Source organism: Myotis daubentonii, chromosome 4 (assembly GCF_963259705.1).
Source record: "Myotis daubentonii chromosome 4, mMyoDau2.1, whole genome shotgun sequence".
Taxonomy (NCBI): domain Eukaryota; kingdom Metazoa; phylum Chordata; class Mammalia; order Chiroptera; family Vespertilionidae; genus Myotis; species Myotis daubentonii.
This window is the reverse complement of record NC_081843.1, coordinates 28,587,883-28,611,130: the sequence shown is the minus strand read 5'-3', so window position 1 is coordinate 28,611,130 and position 23,248 is coordinate 28,587,883. Positions and strand designations below refer to the sequence as shown.

The window sequence follows — 23,248 nt, the reverse complement described above, 5'->3', positions numbered from 1 at the left end:
GGGGGGCAGGGGGGGGCGTCCAAGGGATTTCTCCCACTCTTTTCATCCTGCAGCAACCCCTCCATCTCCTCCTTGAATATCATTCAGTTTAAAAGAAGTTTCTCTGTTGGACTCTTTTGGACACTCACACCACAATATGCAGTTCTATGATTTGCATTGTCCTAAAGTCTAAACTAGGAAATGCAGGAGGAAAAACAAACAAAACAGGAAACTCGCCATTGTATTAGCTGTTCTTCTAGTAATGATTTCCCTCCCCAATCTACCTGCTACTATTTACTTTTCAGAGTTCTTGCTTTGGGTCTCCTGTCCCGGGCTTTTTCTTCTAATCAGTAGGAAAGGTAGGGTTGAGTGTGCCTACTCTATCCTAGCAGATGTCTAGACTTACCTTTAATGGAGTTTTGAAACAAAGTAGTCTGTACTTCTAGGTTAGTTTGACATTTGGACAGGAAAATTCCATGTTGCAGGACTGTCCCGTACACTGCAGGATGTTTAGTAGCATCTCTGGCCTCCACCCACTAGATGCCAGATGTCAACTAAAATGGAAAATGCCCCATGCAGTGTATTTATAAACAAAAATGATAGTGCTGATTAGTAGCACATGGGATGACTTGGAGAAACTGAGCTGACATCTCTATATTTAAGAACTGTATTATTTTTAAAAAAGATGACTATTATAGACTGCCCTATAAATACTCCTGTACTTAGACTGACAATTTTAAAGATTAGGAAGAAAGTGATCATATAATCCTTGGTTCTCAAAGAGGTAGAATATTGCATTTGGATTGGCAAGGTATCAGCTAAAATGAGAAAGAGTAAGAAGGTGTTTACAATTTTGTGGCTGAATTTTTACTATCAAAAGATCACTTGAAACATCATCTCAGGTGCCTTGAAAGAAAATTTTTACCTCTCAAATTCTATTAACATGTACTGAAATCCTCTTTCTTAGTTCTATTTTTAAGTAAACAACAGTTGGGTACTTGCAGTTTCTGGTTTTGCAAGGTCTGTCCTGTGACTTTTCAGAAAAGAGTTATCGACATAAATTCCTATGGAGTACTTTAAACATAAACCAGTTGGTCTTGAACTTGGTAAAAGTCTAAAAGGTGCACATTCAGGCTTTTGAGAGGCTGTCACCTTCAATCTCTTATAATGTTCCCTGAGCAAAAAATAGGCCTTGACCCAAAGAACTCAATTCACTGGACCTATGACATAGCCTAGCAGAAAAGCTTTGAACAACAAAGATGACAGTATTTAGCTACATCATTTAGACTCTTCACGGGGAATTAAAAACAACAATTCATGTAATAACAAGAATTGAAATGCAAAGATAAGCAGAACCTGAGAAAGTGGAAAAGAATCATGTTAACAGTAGATAACTCAGTGCTCCATAGCCTGCCTCCAACACCACTACCGGCAACTGGCCTACTTTTTTACCCGGCAGAATTTCATTAACAATCTCTAAATGAGCAAATCTTCCCAACTCTTCTTAATGAAGGAGAAGTTGTCCAAGATTGGATGTCTTTTCCATTAGGAGTTTTTTTGTTTCTTGTTTGTTTTTTAAATGTTTGTGTTGCACTTCTACTCAGTTATTCCTATGACCAAGAAACAGAAACCTTATTAGGTCCCTAGACCTATCCAGAAATGGCAGAACCACATCAATATAAGGCACTTCATATACTTTCTGAACAAACCAGAAAAGTAATTCAAAGCACATCTCTGATTCACAACCAATTAGAAGCATCATTTTAATATGTAACTCTAGTTTGGGTATGACCTTGCCTCACCAATTCCCTCCCTTTCTCCAAACTTACTTTGAGTATATAAATGCAAATAAGCCCAGCTCAGTGGTTGAGCGTTGACCTATGAACCAGGAGGTTGTGGTTCAATTCCTAGTCAGGGCACATGCCCGGGTTGCAGGCTCAATCCCCAGTAGGGGGCGTGCAGGAGGCAGCTGATCAATGATTCTCTCTCATCATTGATGTTTCTCTCTATCCCTCTCCCTTCTTCTCTGAAATCAATAAAAATATTTTAAAAAAGAATTAATGCAACTGAGTTTTAAGAAATGTATTCTATCTGTATTTGATCTTAGTTTAGTTCAATACCCAAGAAATAAGAAGCCTGGGTTCTGGAAAGTGAAGGGGAAAAGTAGTTTACCTGCTAATCAGAATGCTTTTAATTCATAAAACTAACACTCCTGGAAATCATGTTTACCACATTCCAATATGTCTTTGGCAGTATGAATTTTAGAAATACTTTACTATCTTTTTGCTCACTGAAATAAGTATGGGTTTCTAAAACATATGTTAACTTCAAGGGAAAAATATCCAAATATAAAAAATATATATATATACATATATAAAGTTTCACTGACCTGTAATTGCTTTCACTACCATATCAGACACTTCAGGAATTTCTTCATTAACAGGGACACAAAGCATCTGAGGTGTAACCCAGTGCAGGGCTCTACAAGAGAGAAAGACAGTAAAAAAAAGTTCAAAGAATGGACTTTTTAGCCTGGCCAGTTGGTTAGAGCATTGACCCGAGGACTGAAGGGTCTCAGATTTGATTCCAGTCTACGTACCTTGATTGTAGACTTGATCCCTGGCCCTGGTCGGGATGTGTGCAGGAGGCAACCAATCGATGTGTCTTTCTCACAACTATGTTTCTCTCTTGAGCTCTATCTCTCCCCTCCCTTCTAATCTCTCTATAAAAATCAATGGAAAAATATCCTTGGGTGAGGATTAACAAAAACCAAACAGATAAAAACAGAACGAACTGCAGCCATTTATCTTATCATTTCCATCAGTTACAAGAAAATAAGGGACACCACTGATTAATCGGGCAATTCTAGGCCCAACCACATCACCCCTGTACAGATCAGAAGCTCACAGTAACTACAGTCCTAAAGTGAGGCTTCTCTTCTGCACTAATCACAAGAAAAGCAGAAGACAATTTTACTGGCTGTAATGAGATTATACTAGGTGTGAAAGCACTAGATATCTGAGAATGAATACTTGTGAAGAACCTGCTGCTCCCTGTCCTGTCCACCACCTTCATGTCCTTGTAGGCTCTGTCCTCAACTTCTGGAGCATACTGGAGCTTGTGTAAGGTCAACAAGCATGTGTCACCTCAGCCTGAATCATTGAGTTCTCCGATCACGTAACAGCTTCACTCCAGAGAGTCTGTTGCCTATGCCCACCATTTACTTGACTAATGCTCTCACCCTGAATCTCAGTCCAAAGCCCATTTAGGTCTATCTCCTATCTTCCCAAGATCAACTTCTCACTTCTAGTGTGACACCAGAAAGTACTGATCCATCAGTCATCAACCCAGCCGTGGGCAAACTACGGCCCGCGGGCCGGATCCGGCCCGTCTGAAATGAATAAAACTAAAAAAAAAAAAAAAAAAAAAAAAAAGACCGTACCCTTTTATGTAACGATGTTGACTTTGAATTTATATTAGTTCACACAAACACTCCATCCATGCTTTTGTTCCGGCCCTCCGGTCCAGTTTAAGAACCCATTGTGGCCCTCGAGTCAAAAAGTTTGCCCACCCCTGCGTCAGCCTCACTATCTGGGAACTCCATTTGACACTCCTTGGCCCCTCTCCTCCAGAAACACCTCATCATGCTCCGTCTTTGTGTGGTTCCCAAATTTGACAGCCTATCTCTGTGCTTCGCTGCCACTGGAATGCAGAACACTGAGGCTCATTCTACTGGCCATGAAAGACCGGATGTGCTGCAAAGTATTATCTACCCAGTGCTAGCGGAAAGATGTGATTGGAGGAATGGCTGACTATTGAGCATCCCTGGTAGAGATGAGAAAAAAATGATACCCATCACCTTGATATGGATATTTACAGCTTCCTACCTGACAAGATAGTTAGTACAATGAAATGAGAAAATAATGACATTTCCTCCTTAGAAAATTTGGCTATTTTAAAAAATCAGAAACATCAAAAATGGTTCTTACCTAAAACTGCTGACATTCAGATGGATAAGCAAAATGGTGCCTTGAGCTCTCTCCTCCTATCAATGTACCATATTCCTTTTCTTTCTGACCCCACAAATAAGCTCATATGCTTATATGCCAAGGATGGCAGGTACCTTAGCTTGCTCTCAAGGTCTGAAATTCAAAGGCCCTGTTTTCCCACAAGGTGTTCTCCCAACAGCTGGTGGTAAATACAATGGTAAATTAAATCCCTCCTTGTTCAGTTTCGCTTTCCTCAGTTTCAGTTACCCACAGTAACTGTGGTCCAAAAATGCTGTGGAAAACTCCAGAAATAAATAATTGATAAGTTTTAAATTGCTGTTCTGTGTGATGAAACCTTGCACAGTCCCACTCGAGACGTGAATCATCCCTTTGTCCAGCATATCTACACTGTATACTCTACCTGTCCATTGGTCACTTACTATAGTCACTCAGTAACTGTCTCAGTTATGAGATCGACTGTCACAGTATTGCAGTGGTTGTGTTCAAGTGAACCTTATTTTACTTAATAATGGCCCCAAAGTGCAAGAGTTAGTGATGCTGGTAATTCAAATATGCCAAAGAAAAGCCATAAAGTTCTTCCTTTAAATGAAAAGGTGGAAGTCCTCAACTTAGTAAGATATATTGGGAGAGAGAAAGACTAAATAACTTTTATTATAGTACACTGTAATTCTTCTACTTTATTCGTTATTGTTGTTAGTCTCTTATGCGCCTAATTTATAAATTAAACTTTATCATAGGTATATGTGTATAGGAGGGAAAAGTATATATAGGGTTCAGCACTATCTGCAGTTTCAGGCGTCCACTTGGGGTCTTAAGAACAAATCCCCTGCAGATAAGGGGGATTACTATACAACAAGACAAAGCAAAACAATCAACTACCTGATCCTCTTTTGAACAGCAAGATCTTTCTTCTCATCATCAGTCGTTTCTGGACAGAACACATACTTATAGAGACGAGTCATGATGTACTTTTCAATCTGATCCATTATCTTCTCAACTCTTTCAGGAGGCACTGAAATATCCAAATAGAAATAAAAGCCCAAGATTAGGATGGGCATGTATAATTAAGAATTATTTTCATAGTACTTTCTACATAGCAGAAAACTAACTTTCTAAAAATACATTAAACACACCCAAAAAGAAAAGTATGAGATGTTACATTGAAAAATACCTTTAAAAAATTTACCTGACTTTTGGGACTGCCTTTTACATAATCCCTACTTCTAACTTACGCTGTTTTGGCAAGACCTACAGGTGTTAGGGCTTCCTCACACCCAAGTGGGAAGACTCGGCATGGGTCCCTCCCTATTGCTACATTAGAAAAGCACTTGAAATCCCCAGACTGATGAATGCTAGTAAGACTCACCCTTTCACTTTTCTGAAGTTTACTATAAAACCTCAGAGATCTCTCCAAAGTATATACATGGGGTAGATTTCTCAAATGTACATGTATACTAAGTACATCCTAAAATATAACATCAACAGAAATTAAATTCAAGAAGAATCCCTATAAACCTAAAGTAAATCAGTGGTTCTCAATTTTTCTCCTGCTTTAACCTTTAAGAAATATATAATCATGACCAAATAACTCACCAAGATGGTAATTCTAAAATGGGGGTTTCATTTAGAAGCCTCCCAAAGAGTTTTAATCAGTTCTGCCCAACCCCTAATGAAGTTATTAAACCTTGCTCAATAAATTACCCTATTGCTCTGATTATCTTGGAACAGTACACATGATATTATTCAATGGCACTGCTAAATGTAAGACCAGCTACCAAAATGCTGGAGTTGGGCACACCAGCCAGGCCTTCAGAGAAAGAGAAAAACTGCTAAGAGATCCAGCAGTCTGGCCCTGTGCAACTACCAGCAATCCCTCAATTTGGGCTGGCTAACAAAATATTACCTTTCCCACGAGTCTGCATTCTTTCAGCCACATTCTGGTAAAAATCCTGAGTGCACTCTGACTGTTCCTCAATGCTTAAATCCTAAAACAAAGGAACAAAGAGGCAGCTTGGTAGCTGAAGAAAGATCAGGAGTAAAACTTTAAATTTTATGTAGTCTCCAAACCCACTCCTTAAACTGGTACCAATCTCAAAAGTACTCACAAATTATATTAACTGTGCAGGGGAGAAAAGCCTATTCATAAATGTTAATTATAACACTCTATAACCTCTCATTTCCTTTTACTATATACACATATTATTAAATGAGTATAATGCATATTTTGATAATTTACATGTTTATGTACATTTCTATTTATCTAATCTACTTAACCATTTTTGATGGCTTTATTATATTAACCAATTTTTTAGACCATCCTCTACCACTGTGCACTTGGGTTCCTTCCCCCTTTACACTCTTATGTATTATAGCTATAAACAATTATGTGGAAGCTGTTTCTTTTGGGTTATTTCTTTGTGATACATTTTCAAAAGTGTCACTAATAGTTTCTAAGATAGCTTTGAGTATCTATCACTAGATACAATCCTCAGAAACTGCAATGTAGTCATCAGCCAAGTATGTGTGCTTATTCCTCCATGGCCCCTACAACATTGCGCTTCATTAATCTTTATTTGGTTTTACTGACTTTTAGGTGTAAATACATATATTTATGTCCCACTTTCTTCCAAAGAATATTTGAAGTTTGCATAAAAGATAAACATAGTTCACCACAGCAAACTAGAAGGTGATAAACAAAACAAAAAGGAAGAAAGAAAAACAAAACATGGTGAGAAACAGAAAGTGAGCCAGGAATGACAACACAAAAATGTATTCCTTGAGATACAAAACTTAATCAACAGTCAATCCATAAATTTGTCTTTCAACTTTCTAGCAATCATCACTAAGATGAAAATAGTCACACAATTAAGAGTCCAACATATAGAAACAAACTAATTTTTTAGGTGAAATTCTGACTCCAAAATTAGAAACTTCTCCCAAGGATTCTCACAAAGATGTCACTGTAGAAAGGCAAACTCCATAGGACTCTCTCTCATAAACTGCCTCTGCACAGGCCCAGGACAACATACAGCAAGGGCTGACAAAACCCTGGTAAAGCATGCGGACCCTGATGCTCTGGCTTAATTCAGAAAGGATGTCCTGGTTCAGGGGCAATGACCAAACCTGACTTATCTGCCTTCCGTTCTTTCCTGGTTTGGCCCTTCATTACCTCACCTGTTTAGTTGCTCTCCCCACCTTTCATCTCTCTCACTTTTCAATCCATCTTTAACATACCACAGTCCAACTGATCATGCTAGATTGTGCCTCAAATCTCCAACAGTTGTCCTTCAGACAGATGCTGCCTTCAAAAACTGTCCAAGAAAGTCCCTAATAGTTACTGCCTTTAAGGCTCAGTTCATACCGTATCTCCTCTAAAACACTCTCATTCCTTTAAAAAAACCCACAAAACTTTGTAGGTCTCACAGCATTTGCAGCACTCTGTGACCACCTTGACAACAGTTCTTTACTGTCTTGATTTGTTATTTATATGAGAGCCATTTGGTTGAATTAGAAATATCTAGTAAGGACTAGGTACTACCCTTAGTAAATTTTATACATTTTGTAATGTTAAGCTTTTATTTATGTTCACCACAATTTCCCACTGTTTCCTTCCACTTTACCTGACTTTAATTTTTCATTGCACAGGTGTTTAAAAGTTAATAGCATTCTTCATTTCACCTGGTTATTAAGAACAATTCTTCAACGGTTCAATTTTAGCTCCTTTCCACAGGTAAAATAAATATCCTAATCTTCTAAGTTGTTTCATGTTTAGCTCTTTTATTTGGCTAGAGTGCAAGGTGAATAGTATGAGACACAAGACCTTAAATAATCTGTATACAAGTTCCTGTCTTTTTTAGCAGCAATTAGGAAAAAGCAACCCTGTTCTCCTTCGTTTTCCAGTTGTCACATAATTTGCTCCTGACAAACTGAATCCACTTCTGGAATCCTGGTTTATTTCACTGCTTTATATAGTATACTAGAGGCCCGGCACACAAAAATGTGTGCGCTCAGGGGGGTCCCTTAGCCTGGCCTACAACCTCTCGCAGTCCAGGAGTCCTCGGGGGATGTCCAACTGACAGGTTATTCTGACCTCCATCTGCGGGAGGCAACTGGCGGGCCAATCAGGGAACAGCGCCAGCCGGCCCTGCCCCCCTTCAGCCCCAATGCCACCACCGCCAGTGGCCTACCTCTGCAGGAGGCAACGGGTGGAGCAATCAGGGGACAATGCCAGTGAGCAGCTGGCCCCGCCCCCAATCACCCCTCTGCCGTCGCCAGTCACCACTGCTCCCCGATCACAGCCCCCTCCCTCTGCCCACTGGTACCCGCTTTGGCTGGCGTGGTGCCGCCTCTGTCCCCCACCGAATGGTCATTCCACCATTCGGTCAATGTGCATATTAGGCTTTTATTATATAGGACTAGAGGCCTGGTACATGAAATTCATGTGGGGGGGAGGGGGGTCCCTCAGCCCGTCCTGCACCCTCTCCAATCCGGGACCCCTCTCGCAATCTGGGACCGCTGGCTCCTAATCGCTCACCTGCCTGCCTGCCTGATTGTTCCTAACCACTCTGCCTGCCTGCCTGATTGCCCCTAACCCCTCTGCCTGATGGCCTGATCGCCCCTAACCGCTCTCCCCTGCCGGCCTGATCGCCCCTAACCACCTCTGCCTCAGCCTCTGCCACTGTGGCTTTGTCTGGAAGGACATCTGGAAGATGTCTAGTTGACCTGGTCTAATTAGCATATTACCCTTTTATTAGTATAGATCATAGAGGCCCAGTGCACGAATTCGTGCACAGGTGTGTGTGTGTGGGGGGGGGACTGCGGGAGGTTGGCCGCTGGCCCCAAGAAGGGAGCTGGCCCTCGACCCCCTTGGAAAAGGGGCGTGTCTGCCACCACCCACCCCCAGGTCCCCATCCCAGCCCAGGCCCTAAGGGCCTGGTGGGGTCGGGAGAGGAGGTGATTGTTGCCGGGCCGGGTGCGGAAGGAACGGATACTGAATGCCGCCGCCGCCATTGGCGCCCCACCACCGCACGGTTCCCCGCCTCCCAGCCCTCCCCCCTCCTTCCCTCGAGGCCGAGCTGCCACCTCGGCAGGTGGGCGGCCCCTGGGGAAGGGAGAGGACGGGAGTGAGACAAACCCTTGTGTCGAAGGCTGATTGCAGCAAGGGAGCTGCTCTGCTATATACAAAACCCCGACCTAGAAGCAGGTCTCTAGGAATGACTTAGCACCAATGGCCGATGGGGGATGGCTGGCCGGGGGAGGGGCCGTTGGAGGTTGGCTGTGGGAGGGCACTGACCACCAGAGGGCAGTTCCTGCATTGAGCATCTGCCCCCTGGTGGTCAGTGCGCATCATAGCAACTGATCAACAGGTCATTCCAGTGGTTCCGTCATTAACAGTCGCTTAGGCTTTTATATATAGAGATGTGTTGTTGGTTTTTAACTTTTATCAAATGTTTTATTTTTTCTTTTATTTTTTTTAAATTTTGTTATTGAATAAGTTATTACATATGTGTCCTTATCCCTACATTACCTCCTATCCCCCCCACTCATGCCTTCACCCCCTGTTGTCCATGTCCATTGGTTAGGCCTATATGCTTGCATATAAGTCCTTTGGTTGATCTCTCCCCATTACCCCCACCCTCCCCTACCTTCCCTCCGAGGCCCGACAGTCCGATTGATGCCTCTCCGTGTCTGAATCTGTTTTTGTTCATCAGTTTATGTTGTTCACTATATTCCACAAATGAGTGAGATCATGTGGTATTTATCCTTCTCTGACTGGCTTATTTCACTTAGCATAATGCTCTCCAGTTCCATCTATGCTGTTACAAATGGTAAGAACTCCTTCTTTTTTACTGCAGCATAGTGTTCCATTCTGTAGATGTGCCACAGTTTTTTAATCCACTCACCTACTGATGGGCACTTAGGCTGTTTCCAAATCTTAGCTATGGTGAATTGTGCTACTATGAACACAGGGGTGCATATATCCTTTCTAATTGGTGTTTCTAGTTTCTTGGTGTATATTCCTAGAAGTGGGATCACTGGGTCAAATGGGAGTTCCATTTTCAGTTTTTTGAGGAAACTCCATACTGTTCTCCACAGTGGCTGCACAAGTCTGCATTCCCACCAGCAGTGCAGGAGGGTTCCTTTTTCTCCACATCCTGGCCAGCACTTGTCATTTGTTGATTTGTTGATGATAGTCATTCTGACAGGTGTGAGATGGTACCGCATTGTTGTTTTGATTTGCATCTCTCAGATGATTAGTGACTTTGAGCATGTTTTCATATGTCTCTTGGCCTTCCTTCTGTCTTCTTTTGAAAAGTTTCTATTTAGGTTCGTTGCCCATTTTTTGATTGGGTTGTTTATCTTCCTTTTGTTTAGTTGTATGCATTCCCTGTAAATGTAGGAGATTAAACCCTTATCGGTGATAACATTGGCAAATACGTTCTCCCATGCAGTGGGCATTCTTGTTGTTTTGTTGATGGTTTCTTTTGCTGTACAAAAGCTTTTTATTTTGATGTAGTCCCATTTGTTTATTTTCTCTTTAGTTTCCATTGCCCTAGGAGCAGTATCAGTGAAGAAATTGCTTCAGCATATGTCTGCTATTTTGCTGCCTGTGGATTCCTCTAGTATTTTTATGGTTTCTCGTCTTATGTTTAAGTCCTTTATCCATTTGAAGTTTATTTTTGTGAATGGTGTAAGTTGGTGGTCTAGTTTCATTTTTTTGCATCTATCTGTCCAATTTTCCCAACACCATTTATTGAAGAGACTGTCTTAACTCCATTGTATGTTCATGCCTCCTTTGTCGAATATTAATTGTGCATAGTGGTTTGGGTCGATTTCTGGGTTCTCTATTCTATTCCATTGATCTACATGTCTGTTCTTGTGCCAGTACCAGGCTGTTTTGAGAACAGTGGCTTTGTAACACAGCTTGATTTCTGGTATTGAGATCCCACCTACTTTATTCTTCTTTCTCAGGAATGCTGCAGCTATTTGGGATCTTTTTTTATTCGGTTCCGTTGTTATAGGTTGCTTAGGCTTTTATATAGAGAGATGTTTTTTAACATCAAAATCACATATAGTTGTGGAGGCTCAAACTAGTGAAGGTTAATTAAATACATAATTTTCCCAATTGTTCTACATTTTGATTCTGAAAAGAGAGCTGGCTTTGCCCATTTCTTATTTATTTACTTTTTTAAAATATATTTTATTGATTTTTTACAGAAAGGAAGGGAGAGGGATAGAGAATTAGAAACATCAATGAGAGAGAAACATCTATCAGCTGCCTCCTGCACACCCCCTACTGGGGATGTGCCCGCAACCAAGGTATATGCCCTTGACCGCAATCGAACCTGGGACCCTTCAGTCTGCAGGCCGACGATCTATCCACTGAGCCAAACCAATCAGGGCTGCCCATTTCTTATTTAAAAAACATTTAGCCGAAACCGGTTTGGCTCAGTGGATAGAGTGTCGGCCTGCGGACTGAAGGGTCCCGGGTTCAATTCCGGTCAAGGGCATGTACCTTGGTTGCGGGCACATCCCCAGTGGGGGATGTGTAGGAGGCAGCTGATTGATGTTTCTCTCTCATCAATGTTTCTAGCTCTCTATCTCTCTCCCTTCCTCTCTGTAAAATATCAGTAAAACATATTTTTTTTATATATATTTTATTGATTTTTTATAGAGAGGAAGGGAGAGAGATAGAGAGTTAGAAACATTGATGGGAGAGAAACATCAATCAGCCGCCTCCTGCACATCTCCTACTGGGGATGTGCCCGCAACCCAGGTACATGCCCTTGACCGGAATCGAACCTGGGACCCCTCAGTCCGCAGGCCGACGCTCTGTCCACTGAGCCAAACCGGTTTCGGCAGTAAAACGTATTTTTAAAAAAACATTTAAAAATCATATAAAGTTCATTGTAGAATATATTTTGACGCTTGCAAAATTTAGAAACCTCCTCTCCAAAATCCTTGCATTCTACCCCCAAAGATTACATGGTATACTTGCTCCCTTGTTTTTCTAGAATAAACAATATAACACTGTAATTTAAATGATATCGTAAGTGTTCACATTAACCTGAAAAATATTTGTAAATTTATTTTTCTCGGCTAGAGCCCAGGTACAATCCTTAATCTTTTAATTCATTGAATAAACCTCTAACTTTCTATATTAGATGTTATTAACATTTAATTTTATTTATTGCTATTGTCTTTAAAATTGGTATTTTTAAAGAATGCGCTAGGTTTTTTATCACTGGAATGTTGTATTGTATCTGAATTTTGTGGACTTCTATATCGCCATATTGCCAAATTTATACCTCTATTAGTATTCTGTTTTTCCTTGGATTTTCCTGACAAATTTTCCTAAATATCCTGAATATTATATTTCTATCTATTCTAAAAACATTTATTACATTATTAGAATTCCCACAATTGCTTACACTGTATAAGCAATAACACGAAAGATTAATAAAATGCTCAGAAAGCATTCAGTTTCAATAGGAGGACAATACAAATAATTATCTTCTACTGTATGATAAATATAAGCCCGAAGGATAAAATGTCATAGGACATACAGTAAATCTCTCACTTATTTTACTTATTCTATCTCCATCGATCACCTAGAAACAGATAGGGTGGTAGCAGCAGCAAATACTTTTGTTTTATATTAATACCCATATGAGATGGTCATGAGGAAGGTTGTTTCCTTTATGCTCTGTTGTGTGAAATCAAGTAGACCCATCTTCGTACAAAACTTGATTCCAGAAAAATATATCCATGGACAAGACAAGTTTAGGTCCACTGAAAATATTTCTTTAAAGAACTAGTTTTAATATTATGCTTGGACTTCCAGGTGGATAGTCATAGCAGCAGCTCTATGAAGTGCATGTCCATAAGAACATATTTACAAATTCTAAATATAAATTCTAAACTCATGCCCATTATAAAAGATCCTTTTCTCTAACATAACACACTGCATTCACGGGCATTGCCCTGTCGGAATTGATACTCAAGGAATTGGTACAAATGCTGATTCACTCTGGCTTACTACTGTTATAAACTGGCCTTTATTTCTGACCCAAGACACTTATGTCTTCTGCCAGTATCCATGAAACTATGGCAGGCTAATTTGTTAACATGCAAGTAAGGTAAATCTCAGATCCTTCACAGTTCTTGTCAAAGAGCTAAATGATAGATTTGTGTTGGTTAATTCTTTCAGGTTCTATAAAATTCCAAAGGTTTTTGTCATATTTTCCTAAGAAAAAAAACACTTATAGTGTAAATCCTTAAGTATTAAGTATTCTCTAAACATGGCCTGGGATCATCTTTTCTATAAAGTCTCTATAAAGTCATTTTACTTTTTTTCCCTAAAACTGTTTTTTCTTTGTAGTTTAAAAAGTTTTGACAAGTGGCCCTGGCCGGGTGGCTTAGTTGGCAGGGCATCATCCTGTACATCAAAAAGTTGTAAGTTTGATTCCTGGTCGGGGGTAGTACAGGAGGCAACTGATTGATGTTTTCTAATCACAATGACGTTTCTCTCTCTCTCCTACCTCCTTTCCTCTCTTAAAAAAAAATTTGTTTTTCAATAAAAACATATCCTTGGTTGAGGATTTTTTAAAAAATGAAAAAAAAAATGTTTGACAAGTGGATATATTCCTTTGAATATTAATACTGAGAGGTTCTCTGTATACATTTCTTAGTTGTCTAGTTGAAGTCTTTTTTTTTTTTTAAATATATTTTATTGATTTTTTACAGAGAGGAAGGGAGAGAGATAGAGAGTCAGAAACATCAATGAGAGAGAAACATCGATCAGCTGCCTCCTGCACATCCCCCACCGGGGATGTGCCCGCAACCCAGGTACATGCCCTTGACTGGAATCGAACCTGGGACCTTTCAGTCCGCAGGCCAACGCTCTATCCACTGAGCCAAACCGGTTTCGGCTGAAGTCTTTTTTTATTCACCTCCAGTTTTGAAAATCTATTTCTGTAATTATGTTTTCTGTATATTTTATCTAGAACTCCCCATCTACAGAAATTGGATCTCTGTGATCATTTTCTGAATTCATTAACTGCTGCACTACAGTTAACTGTTTTTAATGAATTTAGGTTTTTAGTTTTGATGTCCATATTTTCTGTATGGCTGGTTTCTGCTGCCTTCAATAATGTGTGATCTTACACGTCCTTGGATCGTGCCACACTTGGACCTAAATGAAGCTTGGTTCTTACAGTAAGATTCTTACAGTTATTTTGTAATAAGAAGAAGGAGCCTCTGGGACAGCTTCAAGCGTACCAACATCAGAATTATAGGGGTGCCAGAAGATGAGAGAGACCAAGATATTGAAAACCTATTTGAAGAAATAATGACAGAAAACTTCCCCCACCTGGTGAAAGAAATGGACTTACAGGTCCAGGAAGCGCAGAGAACCCCAAACAAAAGGAATCCAAAGAGGACCACACCAAGACACATCATAATTAAAATGCCAAGAGCAAAAGACAAAGAGAGAATCTTAAAAGCAGCAAGAGAAAGAAACTCAGTTACCTACAAGGGAATACCCATACGACTGTCAGCTGACTTCTCAACAGAAACTTTGCAGGCCAGAAGGGAATGGCAAGAAATATTCAAAGTGATGAATACCAAGAACCTACAACCAAGATTACTTTATCCAGCAAAGCTATCATTCAGAACTGAAGGTCAGATAAAGAGCTTCACAGATAAGGAAAAGCTAAAGGAGTTCATCACCACCAAACCAGTATTATATGAAATGCTGAAAGGTATCCTTTAAGAAGAGGAAGAAGAAGGTAAAGATACAAATTATGAACAACAAACATGCATCTATCAACAAGTGAATCTAAGAATCAAGTGAATAAATAATCTGGTGATCATAATAGAATCAGGGATATAGAAAGGGAATGGACTGACTATTCTTGGGGGGGGGGGGCGTTTTGGGAGATGCGGGAAGAGACTGGACAAAAATCATGCACCTATGGATGAGGACAGTGGGTGGGGAGTGAGGGTGGAGGGTGGGGCGGGAACTGGGAGGAGGGGAGTTATGGGGGGGAGGGGAAGAGGAACAAATGTAATAATCTGAACAATAAAGATTTAATTTAAAAAATAAAAAATAAAAATAAAAAACTAAACCTTGTAAATTCTCCTTAGCTTTTTCTTCATACACCATCTCCCCTGCCCACAACCCTCTGGCCATTTCTATAATTTAAAATCTTGCTATGGTGATGTTTAAAAAAAAGAAAAATAGCTGATCATAACTGTGTGTTCAACCTGAATGGATTGTATATTAATGATGTAGCTGCCTGTCTCATTTACAATAGAAATATATCTTATTTTAAAGAATATGAAAAGGGATTACAAGACAATACATATCTTAATATTAAATATCTAATAAGATTAAGCAAAAAGAAAAAGAAAATAAATCAGTCTTAGCAAATGATAGTATCTGTTGAACAGAAAAGCATTACATTTCAATAATGCAGTGTTATGTAAATAAAATTTTAGCCAAATTCCCTTTTTGGAATGAGAAAAATTCTTTTTAAGTCTAAGTGCAGGTAAAGTACTTTCTTATTGATAAAGATAAAATGGCTGAAAAACTTTAACATAATTCTGAAAATATGTATTTTATTTTCTAGACTTGACCCATATGCAGAAAAGGCTGCTCATCACGGGCATACACTAGGGTTGGAGAAAACAGGAATAAAGTTAAAAAAAAAAATGTAGGTAAGAATGGTTCAGTGTTCTGAAACTCACACATTTGAAGAATAATATTGTGGGGGTGCATTAGGAAGAATTATCAACGAATGGCAACGAGGCAGTTCCAAACAGATAAGGCTGTATTTTCATAATGAGTAGATCATAAGAATAAGAAGCCTAGGAAGTTTAGTTGGGGATCATAACATTAACTTCAGATTTTTAAGCAGTTTTGATAAATTGAGTACCTCTCAGAGGGCACATGCGCTGTGATATATTTCATTATATCACAGGAACTATCCCAAGTTGTACTCAATCAAATTCTCTCAAGGAATTTATAATTAAATGATTTGAAGCTAGTTAGATAAGGTTGCTTCATTCAGGTGTAAAAACTGTTTTATTTATTTGAAACATTAACTTGCAGCTAAAGACTAGAAGGGCTTCCCCTTCAGTTTAACAAACATCTGTTCGGTATCAGGTATGTGCCAGGTACCATGCTAGATGCTGAGCATACATGCATACGACTCGGCCACTTCAACATAAAACAGTGCTGGTGTAGAAATGAAAACTAGGTTGTACAGTGGTTCTTCAACAAGGAGGACTCTGAGGCCATATTCAGGTCTCTAATATCAATTAGTGGTGCCTTGAAAACAATTAAGTATGGCAGTATCTGTACCTGTTAATTACCTCTTTACTTCAGTATATTGAGTCAAAAGTCAACTAAATTATTACAGAAAAAGGGAACATTACACTTCTGAGCAAAAGAAAAAGAAACAAATCTGAGCTCAGCAGTTTTTAAAAATATTGTGCTATGTATACTATATAGCATATATGCCAATACAGTATATATAGCCCCATTTCATATGGGCTAAAGAATAAATAACTACAAAAATTTAGTTTTTACTTCTGATAAAAGTGAAAGTTGTATATCACATGATATCTGAATTTTTCATATTAAAGAAGTCTATCATTACTTCTAACTCAAAATGTAAACGATATCTTGCTTGCTTTATTTAACTCTCACTATTTGCTTGCAAACACTTTCGGGTGGAAACAGAAGCCTGTTTATTTATTTTCAGTGTAAGTGCACACCAAAAGAAAACCAAGAAGAAAGCTTATTTTCTCCTGTACTAACTGAATTCAATATTTAAAAAATATTTTGACAAGAGCTAATTCTAAGTTTAATGGGTGAGCATAAACTTAGAGGTATGTTTATGGGATGAGGTATGTTACAAACACATTCATCACTATTTACAAAATGAGCCCCTTTATAGGTGGTCTTATGAATTATTGTAACTGAAATTATTGGTTAGAAATTACAGGTTAAAGACACACATGTGAAACACACAAGTACTAGTTCTGACACTGGCAGAACCTAGCTGTTAGCCTTGGACAAGTGACTTATCCTCTCTGGCTCTCAACCTTCCCATCTATAAAATAAAAGGACTAAAATCAGATAATTGTTAAGGTCCCTTTCAACATCTAAATTCTAGCTTTCCCTTCTCTATTTTAGCAAGAAGAGGAAAATTTAAAATCAAAATACAAAAAACAACAACAAAAATACCCTAAGATGGTTGCTACTGGTCTAACAATTATTACTTACAAGCTCAAGGTCTACTAACTATGGTAGTTTATACTGTTTATAAGGTACAGTTAGGAAGGCTTAGTACTAAAGTATACTATAAAAGTGTCTTGGATGTCACACTTTCCACGTAAAGATGATCTAAATGCCACTGAGTTGCAGTGGAAAAGTACTAGCCTGGGAGTCAGGTTTTCACTTTATTCAGTGTCATTTCTTAGGTAACTTAATATCTCTGGGTCTTGATTTTCTCAGGTATAAAATGACAAAGTTGCACTAAATTATCTCGAAGACCCTTCCTCAAACCAAAACTCTGTTTCTAAGTAGTCATTCTCAACCTACCCTTTTGTAATGCATTGCTTCCAAAAACATCTTGGTCTGCTTATAGATTTCTTGGCCTGTCTTGTGGAAGGTCTTGAGAAATTCTATGAACTCTTTAGACACTCTATCCGTTTCAATGCTGGTTTGCCGGTTTATGGAAGGACTGGGAGCTTTTGCTTCCTGAATTTCTGCTGGGAAAATTAAAAATAAGTTTCATTACACAGAAGAGCCATGCATGGAATTACTTAAAGTATCTAATTTAAGATTATTTAAATGACGCTTAATCAAAGTTAAACTTGACTTTAAATTATTTTATGTTTAAATATTTGGGCAACTTTCCTTAAAGTAAGCTAAATTTATTTTATGAGTAAAAATACAAATAGAAAAAAACCTATATGATATAAAAGATATCCCTATTCCAATAAAAGTTGCTTTATTTATATTTTCTTGGCCAAAATATATCATGCTTTGATCTATATATTTAATCATTAATACTAACATGGCACCACTGTCTTGAACAACTTTCTCAGGTTTGCATGAGTTTATAAAACTAATTAAGTGAAATAATCAGAAGTAAAAAAATTTAGATAACTTATAAAATATTAGACAACCTTTCCAAATCCATTTTACTTGCCAAAAAGGCAAAAGGCTAATTTGTTTATGTGGAGATTAACAATTATTTATCCAACATTCGGTTTTCAAGTCAGACTGCTCAAAGTAAAAGAATGCATTAAAGTAGCATAATGATCCTGACAGAGCATACAGCTAAGAGGCAAGGGAAGCAAATAAAACACTGTCTAATGAATTGGCCACATACTCTTTTTCTCTTCAATAAATACACTAAAGCCCTAGCCGGTCTGCTCAGTAGATAGAGCGTCAGCCTGAAACTGAAAGTTCGATTCCAGTCAAGGGCATATGCCCAGGTTGTGGGCATAATTCCCAGTGGGGGACTTGCAGGAGGCAGCCAATCCATGATTCTCTCATCATGGATGTTTCTATTTCTCTCCCCCTCTTCCTTCCTCTCTGAAATCAATAAAAATGTATTTTTAAAAAAACACCACAAAAGTATTAAATAAATAAATACATACATACATACATACATACATACATACATACATATATACATACATACATACACTAAAAGGAAAATGGGACAGTCATGGAACAGAGGTAAGGGAGATGTAAGAGTAAGCACTCTCAGAAAGTATGAACTATCACTTAGTCTCCTATCACATTCTAAACCTCCTACTTTTGAACTGCGCTCTCTAATTAAATACCTATAAGGAATTAGGTACCTTATACATCCATACTTCCCTTTTAACACAAAAAGAAAGATAATTAAAAAGAAAAATAATCTTTTTAAGATATCAAAAATCAACCTATTACATGTTTTCTTAGAGTAATTTCTTATAATCTTACTTTTTGAACTTTAGTATCTAATAGACATTTTAATGAAGTTGAAATAAAGTTTTTACAAATATATTTTTTTATTGATTTGAGAGAAAAAGGGAAAGGGAGAGACATAGAAACATCAATGATCAATGAGAATCATTGATAGGCTGCCTCCTACATGCCCCCTACTGGGGATTGAGCCTGCAACCCGGGCATGTGCCTTTGACTGGAATCAAACCTGGGACCTTTCAGTCCACAGGCCGACACTCTATCCACTAAACCAAACTGGTTAGGACAAAATAAAGTTTTAATAAAGGCGTTATTTCTATTAGATTGCCTGGTTTATTCAAGTGAAACAAACACATATAGATTACCTAAAAATATACACTATTACCTGTAACAAATTAATCACTCCACATTTCACTTATTACATAACTGGTTATTAAATGTATTACTTAATTACTTTTTTTTTAAAATATATTTTATTGATTTTTTACAGAGAGGAAGGGAGAGAGATAGAGAGTTAGAAACATCGATGAGAGAGAAACATCGATCAGCTGCCTCCTGCACATCTCCTACTGGGGATATGCCCGCAACCCAGGTACATGCCCTTGACCGGAATCGAACCTGGGACCTTTCAGTCCACAGGCCGACACTCTATCCACTAAACCAAACTGGTTAGGACAAAATAAAGTTTTAATAAAGGCGTTATTTCTATTAGATTGCCTGGTTTATTCAAGTGAAACAAACACATATAGATTACCTAAAAATATACACTATTACCTGTAACAAATTAATCACTCCACATTTCACTTACTACATAACTGGTTATTAAATGTATTACTTAATTACTTTTTTTTTTTTAAATATATTTTATTGATTTTTTACAGAGAGGAAGGGAGAGAGATAGAGAGTTAGAAACATCGATGAGAGAGAAACATCGATCAGCTGCCTCCTGCACATCTCCTACTGGGGATATGCCCGCAACCCAGGTACATGCCCTTGACCGGAATCGAACCTGGGACCTTTCAGTCCGCAGGCCGACGCTCTATCCACTGAGCCAAACCGGTTTTGGCTAATTACTTGACTTATGCTCTAATTAAAGTAAAAACACCTCCCCCCAAACTGTACTATTAAGTAGTTAGCAGAAGAAAACTGCACTTCATAGTTATCTTCCCAAAACAAGTATTTGCCTAGTTTTTAAATTATCAGGTGCTAACTATGATTCAAAATGTAGAAGCCATTAAAGAATTCAATCACATTAAAAGAAAAATAAAGGAAAAAAGCACACAAAAAATATTGTATATGTGACTAGAAACACATCAGTCAGAAGTTGGACAACAAACTGGGAAAAAATGTTTGTATGTTACATCACAAAGGGCTACTCTCCCTAATGTATAAGGACTCCTATAAAGAAGAAAAAAAATTGAACAGTTTAATATGAAATGGGTAAAGAATACTAACAATTCACAAAAAGGAAACATAAATGGATCTTAAACAGGAAATATGTTCAATCTCACTCCTGTTAACAAATATGCAAATTAATACTACTATGAGATGCCCTTTAAAAAAGTAATAAATAGACAAAAATTTGAAGTTTGATGTTGATGAGGATATGGGGGAAGGCACTCATGAAGGTGGGAACGTAAAATGATATAACTGCAATGAAGTGCAATTTGGTAATAATTATCAAAATTAAAAATACATTTATCCTATGACCAAACAATTCCATTTTTCAGAAATTTTCTGATATAACTGCATATGTAAAAAATAAAGTATGTATAAGGCTACTCATGTTAGCACAATACTGCAACTGTACAAAATGGTGACTTAAGGGATTACATAAATTATTTAATCCACAAAATGGAATATTGTGTAATTTTAAAACAAAAAAGTATGCCTTTATGTAGTGATAAAAGGAAGAAGTTCTTAAATGTATTGCTAAGTTTATTTATTTAAAATATATTTTTATTGATTTCAGAGAGGGAGAGGGAGAGGGAGAGATAGAAACATCAATGATGAGAGGGAATCATTGATTGGCTGCCTCCTGCATGACCCCTACTGGGGATTGAGTCCACAACCCTAACATGTGCCCTTGACCGGAATTGAACCCAGGACCCTTCAGTCCACAGGCCGATGTTCTATCCATTGAGCCAAACCTGCTAGGGCTGTATTGCTAAGTTTAAAAATGAGGATATATGTAGTGCTATCTTTTATGTAAAATAGGGAAATTGAGATAAAGATATATGTATTTATAAATGAAAACAAAAGAAACTGAGAATCACACATTCATTTAGTGGTCATGTATACTAGTCTTTTTAAAAACAACAACAACAACTAATGTATTTTTATTGATTTCAGAGAGGAAGGGAGAGGGAGAATGACAGAAACATCAACGATGAGAGAGAATCATTCATTGGCTGCCTCCTGCATAGCCCATGCTGGGGATTAAGCCTGCAACCTGGGCATGTGCCCTGACTGGGAATTAAACTGTGACCTCCTGGTTCATAGGTTGACGCTCAACCACTGAACCATACCGGCCGGGCACTAGTCTTCTTTAATCTGGAAATGCTCCCAACCTTCCTTTGTTTTTCAAGACATTCACAATTTAGAAACATAGAGGCCAGTTATGTCATTGAATGCCCCTCAGTTCCAGTTTCTCTGCTGTTTCCTCATGACTGCATTCAGGTTATAAATTTTCAGCTTATGCTGTGCTCTTTTCAAAGTATCATTATCTGGAAGCACATAATGTCTACCTTCCCCCTAGTTACATGGTTACCATTTCTCTATTTGTAATTAATAAGTTATGGGAGTTCATTTGAGACCACGTTCTTAACTTGTTCCTCAGGAAACTCTCTCCTCTCAACCCAGATGATGAAACTTGCCTGAATCAATCCTTACTATGACAACTGTGAAATAGTGATTTTTCTATCTCCATCATCCTTTTCATATTGATTAGTTAACATTCTTTGGTAAAGAAGAACATTCTCTTCTCCTTTATTGAATTATTTATCTATTTTACTAGTTGGCTGGACTAATGGATTATTATTTTATTCAATACGTTACACTCCATTGATTGTCCTTATTTATTCTGATACTCCAGTTTGGCCAGTGGGAACCCATTCAAGCTAGTTTCTGGGTCTTTGCCATGTCCCCAACATTTTTGGGGGTCCTCTTTCCCTGTTCCAGCCCTGGAATCAGTCACTTCTCCAAGGAACCATAGTTCAGTTTAGTGAAGAACAGTATTAGAATCTAATAACTAGGTAGAAGACTAGTATTTTAATTCTAGGAGCTTTTAGATTAATTTGTAAACTGTTTACAAGTTTTTACTTAGGGTGACAACATCTATTTGAGCTCTTAAAAAGTGGGAATTTTTAAATGTATGAGCAAGTATTTCCACTTGGCCAACCCACTATAAATTACTCTGTAAGCTTTAGCTCACTCAACCTTACTTTGGAGATTAGAAAACTCTATGTAAACTCTCTAAGTTTTTACAGTCAACCATCTCATGCTTGTTAAAATAGTCTTCAAATCTTTAGAAGGTTATTTGTGTTCTGTTTATTACCAAGCTGCCCTGGCTTAACAGCTTTCTTTTGTGCTACCAAAGAAGTAAAATATCAAGAGCAAGGGCATCATGTATTAATGAAGTAAAATAAAGAACACAAAACCCAAAAGGTCTATCTTAGCTTAGACTCAATAAATTAAAACTCATTTAGAATAGGCTAACCTCACCTACATGCAAAGGCCAAACAATCAGTCTAAAATGCTAAGTCCATCTAGCAAAGTTACATAAGCTTGTGGGAAAAAAAGATCCAACAGCATCCTCTTTACACACATTAATTTTTTCAATACTTTGAGGTCTTTTCCCCCATATGCTTTCTATAAACAAACAATAAAAATAACTAAAGATAAAAAATCAAAGTAAAAACATATCATTCTAAAAGAAAAAATAATAAAAAATATTCCATATAAAGGTTTTCTTTTTAAATTTATTTTTTGTTAATCCTCACCTGAGAATATTTTTCCAGTGATTTTTAGAGAGAGTGGAAGGGAGCAGGAGAGATAGAGAGAAACATCAATGTGAGAGAGAGACATTGATTGGTTGCCTCCTGCATGCGCCCTGACTAGGGCAGGGAATTGAGCCTGCAACTGAAACACATGCCCTTGACCAGAATAAAATCTGGGACCCTTCGGTCCAAGGGCCGACACTCTATCCATTGAGCCAAACTGGAGAGGGCCATGTAAAGGTTTTTAAAATAAAAATAACTTGGAATTG

At 38.1% G+C, this 23,248-nt stretch overlaps 1 protein-coding gene across 3 annotated transcripts in view; it reads right to left on the bottom strand.

The window, feature by feature from the left end:
* Positions 1–23,248, bottom strand: part of RABGEF1 (RAB guanine nucleotide exchange factor 1) — a 68,357-nt gene that overhangs the window by 9,056 nt on the left and 36,053 nt on the right. The window contains exons 4-7 of one of the 3 annotated variants that reach the window (XM_059693375.1): positions 17,602–17,771; positions 5,893–5,974; positions 4,869–5,001; positions 2,369–2,460 (exon numbers count right to left, since the gene is read on the bottom strand). In XM_059693375.1, coding sequence (XP_059549358.1) covers positions 2,369–2,460; positions 4,869–5,001; positions 5,893–5,974; positions 17,602–17,771 — 477 coding nt within the window. Of the gene's footprint in view, positions 1–2,368; positions 2,461–4,868; positions 5,002–5,892; positions 5,975–17,601; positions 17,772–23,248 lie in introns of those variants that run through there. The other 2 variants (XM_059693374.1, XM_059693376.1) reach the window with 2 other exon arrangements.